The following is a 12133-nucleotide window of genomic DNA, read 5'->3' as shown; positions in this document are numbered from 1 at the left end:
ACAGTACTGGGTCTGCTTCCAGTATAAATTGTTAATGCCTCCCTTTGGGAGCGCAAGATGCCAGCATATCTCAAATTAGGTGGGTTTTTGTTTTTCCCTATACTCCAGAAATGGTCTCCTGAGGGGATTGTTAGCCCAAAGACGCATTTATTGTATGCATTGTCCAAACTTCAATATTGATTCCTATTTCATAAATTAATTCATTGTAGGGTAAGTACATCACCTAACCATATAAGATGCAGTTACTTTACTGCAAATTAACCTAGACACCTGCTCCAAAATTGTCTGTTGTGCATGCATGCGTTCGTTCGTTCTTCACCAAGAATAATGAATAGAAGATTTTAAACTATGGTAAATTTGGAGTTAAGAAGCAGGTGGTAATTTTAAAATGGAACCCTTTGTTTTGGATAATACTTTGGCAATGGGGTACAGGGGGTACAGTAAACTAAACTTGTATTCAGCTCCATTCTTCCCCATAATGTTATCTCCCAAAGCAACACTTTACAAAAATAATGTTCTTCCTTCCTTTATACATGACAAGATACTGCAGGAATTTGCAGCTTTCTAGGATAAGTTTTTTTTTTTGTTTTGTTTTGTTTTTCCTCCAAAGAGAGACAAACACACCAGCTTTGAAGACTTGGAAATAAAGGGCCACTTCATGAAATTCCACCTGAGCCCGATGACTCATGGGATCCAGTCATTAAGTTGGTACCTTGATACCATCTGGTACCATAAAAGCATCTGGATAAGACAAGCACTAAAACAAAGAAGATTAAATGTTTTACACATTTTAATTATATCCTGACTAATTACATTCTTTTAATCCTAAATCCTGGGCTCTCTGCTTAAGCGTGTGGATAAGGGCTTCTTCCCCATCACCCCATGGAATGGCAGCAGACATTCTGCAGCTGTGACTTGTACTACAATTCTGAGGCTGCAGTAGCTTTTGTGAATTCTGCCAGGGTCAATGACTGGTGAATTCAGTAGCCTCTGCCCTCTCCCCAGCCCCTACGACAACATACAGGAATCTGCAATGGAGTTGGGCTCCACAGTGTGCAGTGCATGCAGTGTTGTGCTCACACAAACAGTCAGCCATTGGAACCACACCAGATATATCTGGGGACATCCATGGCTGTGGTTGAGGGGACAGGATGTTCACAATAACATCTTAAAATGCAAATGTACGGCCTAAAAGTCAATGGGAGTTGGGTGCACTTAGGATTGGTTCTGAAAAGACTGATTGGAACTCCTGCTGCTGTGAATTTACATAGACTACATCGTAAGAATTCCAATCCAATGTATAATCAGTTAATTAGAAGGACAATATATATATTTTAAAGGGGCAGGTTCATTAGCCTTGTGTAAGGTAGTGTTTTCTTACAGGGCTTAACTTCCTGTAGTAGTGATCTTGAAATACTGAGTCCTTAAATGACAAATTTAAAGCCACCCCCTCTCTTTGTTTGTTTTTCCTCTCGATCTGGAGTAACTTCCCCTGCTTAGTTTTCAGAGTAGCAGCTGTGTTAGTCTGTATCCGCAAAAAGAAAAGGAGTACTTGTGGCACGTCTCTTGCTCTGTGAATCGGGAGTTTCTGTGAGTAGAGCAAAGTAGCACACTTTTTGTTTTTAGGACGAGGAAGTGCCTAGGCTGCTACCTTTCTAAAACCTAGCTAGCCAGTCTAGGAGCATGAGGAGGAGTATAGATCTCCCTTCTGTCGCAGGAAATGGGGCCAGAGTGCATGATAGGAAACTTCATCTTGGAAGAGTGAGTCCCTTCCCCTCTTGACCTCCCCAAAAATGGAAGAGCATAAAACTACAAGCATTCTAACTGTGGTTAATTCATATGCAGAACTTTCTTCATGTTTAGAAACTGAATGAAGTGGCTTTTCTTTAATGTTTTTCATTTTTTTTGTGTGTATTGGTATTTGTATTTCTGTTGCCTAAAATATTGATATAATAAGGCCTAATTCTGCCTTCATTTTCACTCTTGGAAGTCCACGGACTACACTATCTTTAATGGTGTTACTTTGGATGTATTATGAAAAGCAAAGCAGAATTTGGCTCAATAGGTGTATTAAAGTACGTAAAACTTGGCAGTGTTCTTACTAATATCCAGTGTTACAAGGTGAAACAATTAAGATTACATTCATATGTCTTTTATATTAAGTTTCATGAGCAGCACTTGCCATTATAGTTATAACACTGTTGGATTATTTTAATTACAGCAGTAGTAAGGATAATTGGGAATGTGAATTGTATTTCAGTTACATGGTGTGGGGGTGCTCACAGAAGAGGCCAACTTCTCCTCACAATTGCATCAGTGCATCCCCCCCTGAATTTAGTTGGGTTTTCAGATATAACTGAGAGGAGTTTTCCCTGTAGTTGTCAAGCATGGCAAGTAGAAGTATGTACTCGATATCAAATGGTTTTTAATCTTTTTTTTTTCCCCCGTCCTGGCCTAGGGTCTATGCTTTAATGGAAGTGCCTTTATTTTGTACCTCATTGCTGCCATTGTAGATTCATCTTCAGTTACCAACGAGCAGAATAGCCACAATTACAACAGCTGGGCAGCTTCTTCAGTGAGTTACTTTAAAAAAATAATTGAACACTAATATATTCTATGTATGAAAATGGTACATCGAGAATGGAATTTTCAAAAGTGTGAGCTGAAATGGGAATATCCTATTCTAGGTTTTGTAAATCTACAGAATGGTGAGGGTGCATTGTACACAGTAATTCAGAGGAAGATCATATGAAAATTTAACCATTAGTTAACTTACATAAATGACTAGTGATTTTGAGTGCCCCCGTTTTTTGGGTACCTAACTTAAAGATGTCTTCAAGTGGCCTGGTTTTTAGAGAGAGGGTGTTCAGCATGTTCTGAAAATCAGATCTCTTCAAAGTGATCTAAGGCAGGTGCCCAAAATCACTGGTCATTTCTGAAATTGTCGGCCATTGTCTTCCTATCTGTTTGCAAATCCAAAACAGTCAGTGGATTTGGAAGGTCTCCTTGGGCCTGATCCTGAGCCCACTGAAGTCAGTGAGAAGACTACCAATGATTTGGTGAGACTTAGGTCAGGACCCTTTGGCTGCTATGGTGCCCCTAACCCAATTCTTTTATATGGTGCAGCTCCAAATTACAACTACTTTGGAGGTTATTCGTGCAGCTTCAGGTGCCTCTCTAATCTCCTCTGTTATCAGGCAGTCACAATTCCTGTCTTCTGTGTATGAAGTGTGTGCGTTTTTCTTTAAATGCAGTGATCAAAATAGAGACTTTGACACCAGCTCTGCTATGCTCTTGCAACTGGAGGACCATGGGCAGTACATAATGGAGGCTGGGGGAGGCTAAGCTTCCCTAAACCTCGCACCACCGGAGAGGGAGGACTGTGACGGATTATCACATGCAGGGCTTGCCCAGGGGCCCCCTGACAATTTGGAGCCTCTGGAAAAATTCCATACATACACACCCCCACCAGTTGCCCTGGGGCACAGAGCTTTTCCAGTCTTGGTGCCAAAGTGGAGGGGGCAAGGGGTGGAAAGGAGTGAGCAGGGCCCCAGGGGAAAGAGACGGAGTAGGGCAGATTAGGGGCAGGGTCCCAGGGAAAGGTTGAAATTGGGTGGGGCCTTGGGTGGAAGGGGCAGAATGAGGGAGGGGCTCTGGCCAGTGCTGAGAGCTTGACCCAGCTGGTGCTGAGCTCTCAGCCCCCACCAGAGCCATGAGGGGGCTGAGAGCAGCAAGCGGTGACAGGGTTTCAGCCAAAAGAGGCAGGGTCACGGCCAGAAGAGAGTAGGCGGGACTAGCCTCCACAAGGGGAAACTTTACCCGCCACCCATGTGGAAGACCTCTTCTCTCTCTCCCTGGTGTTTAGTTTTTTATTTCCCTCTTGGCACCTCGTAACTAAAGGCCTGTCACTCAATGGGTGTTGCTTTTGGCAGGAACTTGTTTGCTACTATACAAGTTTCTGTGCTAATTTGGGTTTTTAAGCAGAATGTATTAATGCTCTGCAGATCATCTGAGATGTCCTAGGACCTCTTCAGATAGCTTTTAGTACTACTTGCATATAGTGCTATTTAAATTAACTGTTAAACCTGGATTATTACTCTGAGAGCTTGTTAAATACCCCTCCTTTCCCTGCTTATTCCTAAAAAGAGATTTTAAAGAATTCAGTAATAACAAAATCATCTCCACCCAACATGCTCTCTTAAGTAAAAGAAAGCTTTCAGGTTTTTGTTCAGGAGAGACTCAAAACTTCCCAAAATTAAGAATGCAACAACATTCTCACAGTGTTATATATTAACCATATTTTACACCAATTCCTACAATTTGTTTGGTGCTTCTGATTAAACAAAGTCACCAACAGAAGTTATGGACCTTTTAGCATCATTATACAAGTGTCTAATCTGAGCCCTAATTCTTCTACCCTTATACATGTTCAGTGGTACTTTGCTCCAGTAATAAGGGTGACTGAATCAGGCCCATGACAACATATAGAACCAGATACATTGTTGGTGTTAACCCTGTTTGGTCCTAAATTTTCATCATTGCTTAACTTAAGATGTCTAGTTTAAATAACTTGCAGTGATGACAGAAGCCTTACCATTGGCACTGGGTGGTATTAAAATATTTAGAATAGCTGATGTGCAGCTAGTCGAGTAATACATAAAAAGTTTAAAGGAGGAGGGGGAAAGAAGTATACAATGTAAGAAATTGGGAAAAGAACAGTAAAAGCTTGCAAAAATTAGGTACTGTATTTACAGTAATGGTCTGACTCTGTCACCATATTCACTTTGAGTAGTGCCTTCCTCCATCAATGTGGTCCTATTGGAATAATAAAATAAGGTGCTTCTATTTGTGAGTTAAGTTGGCAAGATCAGATCCTAAATGAGCACCATTTTTATTAATATAACTATTGTCTTCTATCGAATCCTTTTCATAAAATTAAAATGCTCTAAAAAGATGCTATTTTTTTCTAATATGTTTGTTTTTTCTCTTCCCTCTCTCTATAGTTCTTCGCCTTTGTGGTTACCTTCTGCTATGCAGGAAATGCCTATTTTAGTTTTATATCTTGGAGATCACGGACCTCACAGTAAATATTTTGTTTAAAAAAAAAAAAATTTGTGGATATAAAATCTCAGGAGAGTTGTATTATGTGACCGAAAGGTTGGGGTTTTGTATACTATTTTTCATTAGAATTGATAAGAAAATTATTTAAGCTGTAATTAAAATGGATACTTATTTATAATATACTATTGCCTTTAGTGATGACTAACAGATTTTCTCTGTATTGTATGATAAAGTAGTACAAGTAGCAAAATTTCATACTGTCTTTTATCTTTTAAAATTAATATGGTATTTTCCTAGAAATTATATAGCTATAGTAATTAAGCTGTTAATGAAACCTACTCAGATGATGTGCCAATTTTCCAAATTTAACTATTTTTAAATGTCACGGCTGTAATTTCTGATTAAATGCCACAAAATAAAAAATGAGATTTCGATATTGTCTAATTTTTTGTGCGCATGAAAAACTAAGCCCAAGAATGCTTTAAAATAAATGTCTTGATTTTGCATGTATTCAACTTCTTTGTTGGGGAGGGGACACAATTTTTTTCGTTTAGATGCTATGCAAAACCCTGATCTTCCCAATTTGTGTATTCCATTCCGTCTACAATCACCTTTCTGCTCTCCAGCAAGGCGGGCTGCAATAGAGCCTATTAACTGAGCTCCAAAATTAGCCAGAGAGACTGTTACCTCCAGAAGCTGAGCACATTACCTTTGATAGTGTTCTTGGACCCAACAGGCCTAAGGATCACAAGATGTGAAGCCAAGAACTGAGCCCAGGTCTCTTGTTTTTCACTTGGCTAAAGGTTAAACATATTGAGTATATCATCGAACACCTATTGAAGATGTTGCCTCTTGTTTGCCAAGGGGCACTGAATAGAACATAAATCTATCCCATCTGCCACAGGGTCACCTAAATGCTAATAAATAATATTAATGTGTTTTCTTTAGGGTAATCACCAGAGTGGAGGTGGTAAGCATGAAGAATTCCCTCCAGCCTTCCTCTTCCTACCACCACCATCTCCAAGATGTTAATTTGTAAATTAACCTTTTTTACTTTGTATCTCTCTCATTTTTTTTACATATCTTTTATATTGGTGAAGTAGAATTGCAAGCGAGTGACTCATAACTGACAAAGCTCTGCTACCATAGCCCCCCGGAGTGCTTTTTGTCAACGTAGCTACCGTTTGTTCAAGGAGGTGGTATTCCTACACTGACAGAAAAACCTCTGCCAGCGTAACTATGCGAATGCAGTCTTCATAATATAGACACACACTCTGTCCTGATTCACGCCTTCTTAAAGAGCTAGGTTTCCCCAATCCTGTACATCTAGTACTATTATAACGGGTAAATCCCTTCTCCTGCACTTCAGAAATTTTGGATCCTTCCAGACTTTGAAAATCTAGTTGGCTCAATATTAAGGTTTATTTTTGTCATTGATATTTTTACTAAAAATCACAGACAGGACATGGGCAATAAACAGAAATTCACGGAAGCCTGCAACCTGTCCATGACGTTTACTAAAAATATGAGAAGGAGGGGGACTAATAGGTGAAGCTCCAACCCTACCCCAGGCAGCAGCTCCAGACAACAGTCATGGAGGTCCATGAAAGTCATGGAATCTGTGACAAAATCATATCTTTACTCATTATAATTTGTATTAGGGAAATCTGAGGATTAAAGGAACAGAACCTGCTTGCATATTTCTCCCCTTTTAAATAAGATAACCTCTTACATGTTTTGAGACCTTGTACCCTGCAGTTGGGAAGAATTATCTGCACTCCAATAATTCTGTTCTTGATCACAGAGCTGATGTATCTGTTGAGTGGCATAATCCTTCAACGTAAGAGAAGCCAAGATATTTAAATACTTGCATTTATTACGTCTGTTTGCACAGTAAAGATCAAATGCTGGACTGCACCCTGTGGTGACAATGAAGACAAATGTATAGTTGCTGGCTTATCTACACAAGTCAAAGGTTTTTGTCATTAACATTTTATACAGTCTTCTGGTGGTCGAATAAGTATCAAACATGTAAAAAATGGTCCAAATGATAAAACCTGTAGATATGCCTTCAAGTGTAGCTAAAATCAAAACCTTGTAAGTGATTTTCCCATCAACAGCAATTGCTATAGAAATCTAATAGAAATGTGTGCTCTTCCCCCCCTAATTAAATATGGATGAGAAAATTAGTTTGGACTCTGTCATACAAGTGCTAAAACAGACGTGTTGTGGCATTAGGTACATCTGTGCACTCCGAAAGATAGAAATTTAAAAAAAAAACAAAAAAACCTCCCTTCATTATGTAATTAGCTTGTTAGTAAAATACTTGAAGTAGATAAAAATTAATATTTTTCTCCAATTACAGTTTTATATTGCAGATTTTAAAAACATTCTATTAACGTGTAACAAATTCTCACTGTAAAATATCTAGACTTCTGCTCGAGTTAGGTGCTTGTATATTGTGGGATACAGATGTCTATAGTCACTAGGACTCACTTTACAAAAAGCTGTTTCAATACTACTTGTTATCATATGTAAAGCATGTGACAAGATGCAAGTAAATCAAATAAAGAAAATTATAATCAGATGTTAAACCTAAAACTCAGGACAGTGAGGTTCCACTACCTATGTTCTAGAGGGGGGGATTTGTACTAATCTTCATTGTAAACTGTTGCCTCTATTCCTGTGCATGCAAAATATGACCACATGCATTACTCAACCAGCCTTACTGTGGTGGTGAATACTGTTCTTCATGGACTGAGCTCATGATGGTGGTGCACCAATCACATGTGTACTCCCCAGACACTTATGGAAAATAGGGGGAAACTATATGAAAAGTGAGCTAGTGGTATAGAAATCTCCAGATTCCCTAACAGGAAGAGGAGAAAAGACTCTACTAGAATCTTCTTCCAAAGGAGAGGAGAGAAACCTACACCCAAGAGAACTGAACTTGCACTCCGGAGAGAGATGGAGAAGGAAGAAATCCTCTTACAAGTCAGCGAAGAGTGGAAGGGATATTTTCCTCCTGTGTAATCTCTGGACTTTAAGCCAGTGATCCATATTGAAGCCTTATTAATGTTGTGAGGTTCTTTCTTCCTACAGCCATTCAAATCTCTCCAACTAGCCAAGGAAATATCTTGAGTGATAGATGTCTTACAGAATGAGAAACAGAGGGCCAGTGCTATAGTTGTAGTAATTCTTCACATGAGTACTAACAGCATATGCCAGTAGTGGCCAACCTGAGCCTGAAAAGGAGCCAGAATTTACCAATGTACATTGCCAAAGAGCCACAGTAATACATCAGCAGCCTCCCAGCACCTTCCACCTACTGCCAGCCTTGCTGTTCAGCGCCTACCCCTCCTTCCCCATCAGCTGTTTTATAGCATGCAGGAGGCTCTGGGGGGGGGGGGGGAGGGGAAGAAGTGAGGGCATGGCAGGCTAAGGGGAGGGGGCGGGAAGGGGTGGAGTGGGGGCAGGGCCTGTGGCAGAGCCAGGGGTGGACAAGTGAGCACCCCCTGGCATCTTGGAAAGTTGGCACCTGTAGCTCCAGCTCTGGAGTTGGTGCCTATATAAGAAGTCGCATGTTAACTTTTGAAGAGCTGCATGTGGCTCCGGAGCCACAGGTTGGCCACCCCTGGCACATGCCATGCAGAGAGACTGGCTGTTTCCTTTTCTGGGGTATGTCTGTCTTTCCAAACCAGATAACATATTGTGATGAATCACACAGAAAATGTATTCAAAAAAGAAAAACAAGCATATATTTTTAAACATGAGGAAATGTATAGTTTCCTCTTTTGAGCTTTGCTAGACCTTTCTGCATGAATTCATTCCAGCTGTGTGGGTGTTACAATGATTTGAGCATTTTATTGGTTTCTGTGACCGTTTAACACTAATGCCTCCATTTTCCAAACTCATTTGTTCTGTGAATAACAATACATGAATCAGAAAGTGTGCTTTTTTGTTAGCATTCGTCTTCCATGAAAAGTTACAGTGTTACCGGAAACGAAGTTTCAAGTAAAATACTGAGAGCACCCTCACTGCAAGAATATAATTTCAACATATAACACAGTGTGCCATCGTGCACTTGGTGATCCCTCGGAAACTTGCCACTGTCCAGTGCACTGTCTTTTGGGAAGTTTTGGCTATGTATGCTGGGACAGAAGAGAGTCATGCAGGGGTGACTGGGAGGAAGGGGTCAACTTCCCAGCAGGCAACTTTCTCCATCCCATAATGTCATCCATATCCCATAATTGTTGCACCTTTTACAAAAACACAAAACCCTGTGCTGCCCTCCTTGCTGTCCACCATCTCTGACGCTATTGTCAGGAGTGTTGCAAGCACAGGACATGCTCTCCTCCAGTATTTTCAGAGCTGCAAGAAGAACCAAATCAGTGGGGAACATGCTGATTTCATGGAGGTCAGATGTCTGTGGGACATAGCAAAAACCAATTCAAGGTTAGTGGGGGTGTTCATGGAGCAGCTGTAGAGGGTGGAGCACCACTTCTGCACCTGAGAAACAATCAATGACTGGTGGGATCACATCATAGTGCAGGTTTGGGATGACAAGCAATGGCTGCAGAACTTCTGGATGTGCAAGGCCACATACTGAGCTTGCCACAGCTCTCCAGCACAGGGACATCAAACTGAGAGCTGCACTAACAGTGGAAAAGCAAGGGGGGGTTGCACTGTGGAAATCATTTTGGAGTTGGAAAATCCACTGTGGTGGCTGTTGTCATGCATGTATACAAGGTCATTAATCATCTCCTGCTAGGCAGAACTGTGATTCTTGGCAATGTGCAGGACATAGTGGATGGATTTGCAGCAATGGGGTTCCTGAACTGTGGTGAGGCAATAGACCACCTTGCCCAAGAGTATATCAACAGAAAGGGCTACTATTCTGTGGTTATGCAAGCGTTGGTGGATCACTGGAGGTGCTTCACCAACATCAGTCTTGGCTGGCAAGGGAAAGTGCTTGACTTGTGCATCTTTAAGAATCCATGATGGTTCAGAAAGCTACAAGCAAGGACTTTCTTGACTGGCAGATTACTATCGTCTATGCTGAAATGCCACTAGTGATCCTGGGGACCCAACCTACCCCTTGCTCTCCTGGCTCTGGAAGACATAAGCCGGAGACCTTGATAGCGCCAACGAAAGATTCAATGACCAGCTCAGCAGGTGCAGAATGACAGTTGAATGGTAAAGTGAAAGGAATGCTGGTGTTGTTTACTCTCAAGACTGGACCTCAGTGGAAAAAACATCCTAACGGTTACAGCTGTCTGCTGTGTCCTGCCTAATATCTGTGAAGCAAAGGGGAAATCTGCGACCTTGGTGGCTGTCTATTGAGTATGAGCAGCCAGACATAAGGCTGTTAGAAGAGCTCAGTGCAGTGTCATATGCCTCAAGGAGGCTTTGTAAGAGCACTTTAATAATGAGCCACAGTAATGGATTGTGGTGGACTGTGGCCCTGCAGTTTTGGGGCCTGTTAAGAAATGTGTGGTACTTGGTGTACATCTATGAATGTAACACTGTTAATGTGCCTACTAATTTTGTGGTGCTTGTTGTATGTTTATGATTATTATTGTCAAGGTTCCTCCCCCACTCTGAACTCTAGGGTACAGATGTGGGGACCTGCATGAAAAAACCTCCTAAGCTTATCTTTACCAGCTTAGGTCAAAACTTCCCCAAGGTACAAAATATTCCCCCCGTTGTCCTTGGACTGGCCGCTACCACCACCAAACTAATACTGGTTACTGGGGAAGAGCTGTTTGGACGCGTCTTTCCCCCCAAAATACTTCCCAAAACCCTGCACCCCACTTCCTGGACAAGGTTTGGTAAAAAGCCTCACCAATTTGCCTAGGTGACCACAGACCCAAACCCTTGGATCTGAGAACAATGAAAAAGCATTCAGTTTTTTACAAGAAGACTTTTAATAAAAAATAGAAGTAAATAGAAATAAAGAAATCCCCCCTGTAAAATCAGGATGGTAGATATCTTACAGGGTAATTAGATTCAAAAACATAGAGAACCCCTCTAGGCAAAACCTTAAGTTACAAAAAAGATACACAGACAGAAATAGTTATTCTATTCAGCACAATTCTTTTCTCAGCCATTTAAAGAAATCATAATCTAACACATACCTAGCTAGATTACTTACTAAAAGTTCTAAGACTCCATTCCTGGTCTATCCCCGGTAAAGACCAGCATATAGACAGACACAGAGACCCTTTGTTTCTCTCCCTCCTCCCAGCTTTTGAAAGTATCTTGTCTCCTCATTGGTCATTTTGGTCAGGTGCCAGCGAGGTTACCTTTAGCTTCTTAACCCTTTACAGGTGAGAGGAGCTTTCCCCTGGCCAGGAGGGATTTCAAAGGGGTTTACCCTTCCCTTTATATTTATGACAATTATACTGTTTGTCACTGATCCTGTTAATTGTGTCACGCTGTACAATAACAAGACAGTGGGTGATTTCAGTCCACTAAGTACTCTGCAGCATATAGTGGGAACTAATAAAGATTAATTATTTTCCAAATAGAATTTTATTGAGTGACAAAAATACTACAAAAAATAAGTCTGTGCAAGTTAAAAGCAAATACATTAGAAACTTAATAAATCAGTAGAACAGAACTTAACAAGGGGACAGAACACTCGTACATTTTAGTGACACATACAGCAACGTGGCTCTCACGGGTCAGTGTATGTGAAGCTGTGGTTGTCCTTACTGTCCCCCTGCTGTGGGGTGGCAGATGTAGGGATGTGGCCCCTAATGCCACATGGAATGTTGAGAGGGGGGTGTAGGGAAGTTCTGTAGGGGAGTTATCCTTAGACTGCAAAGGGAGATGAGCCTGTGATAGTTGAACCTGTAGGTCCACAAGATCCTGCAGCCTCTGTGTTTGCTGCTGGAGAAGCCCCATTATGTCCTGTGCATCTCCCTCGCCTCTTCCTGCTGAGACTCCTGTGCCTTTCTCTTCTCTGCTCTTTCCTTCTCTATGTAGGCTGTAATATTCAGGCCCTCTGCTCCTAGTCTGATGCACCCCTGGCTTGCAGGATCTCCCTGAACATGTCATCCTGAATCTA

At 41.2% G+C, this 12133-nt stretch overlaps 1 protein-coding gene across 1 annotated transcript in view; it reads left to right on the top strand.

Annotated features, from left to right (window-relative positions):
- CMTM8 (CKLF like MARVEL transmembrane domain containing 8) overlaps positions 1–5493 on the top strand; it is a 45215-nt gene extending 39722 nt beyond the window's left edge. Inside the window, exons 3-4 of the mRNA XM_073333362.2 lie at positions 2459–2575; positions 5004–5493. Of these exons, the coding sequence (XP_073189463.1) occupies positions 2459–2575; positions 5004–5087 (201 nt within the window). The 3' untranslated portion in view covers positions 5088–5493. The remainder of the gene's footprint in view (positions 1–2458; positions 2576–5003) is intronic.
- The last annotated feature ends 6640 nt before the right edge of the window (positions 5494–12133 follow it).

This window comes from Lepidochelys kempii, chromosome 2 (assembly GCF_965140285.1).
Source record: "Lepidochelys kempii isolate rLepKem1 chromosome 2, rLepKem1.hap1, whole genome shotgun sequence".
Taxonomy (NCBI): Eukaryota; Metazoa; Chordata; order Testudines; family Cheloniidae; genus Lepidochelys; species Lepidochelys kempii.
The sequence above is the reverse complement of the archived record's forward strand: the minus strand, read 5'-3'. Positions and strand labels throughout refer to the sequence as shown.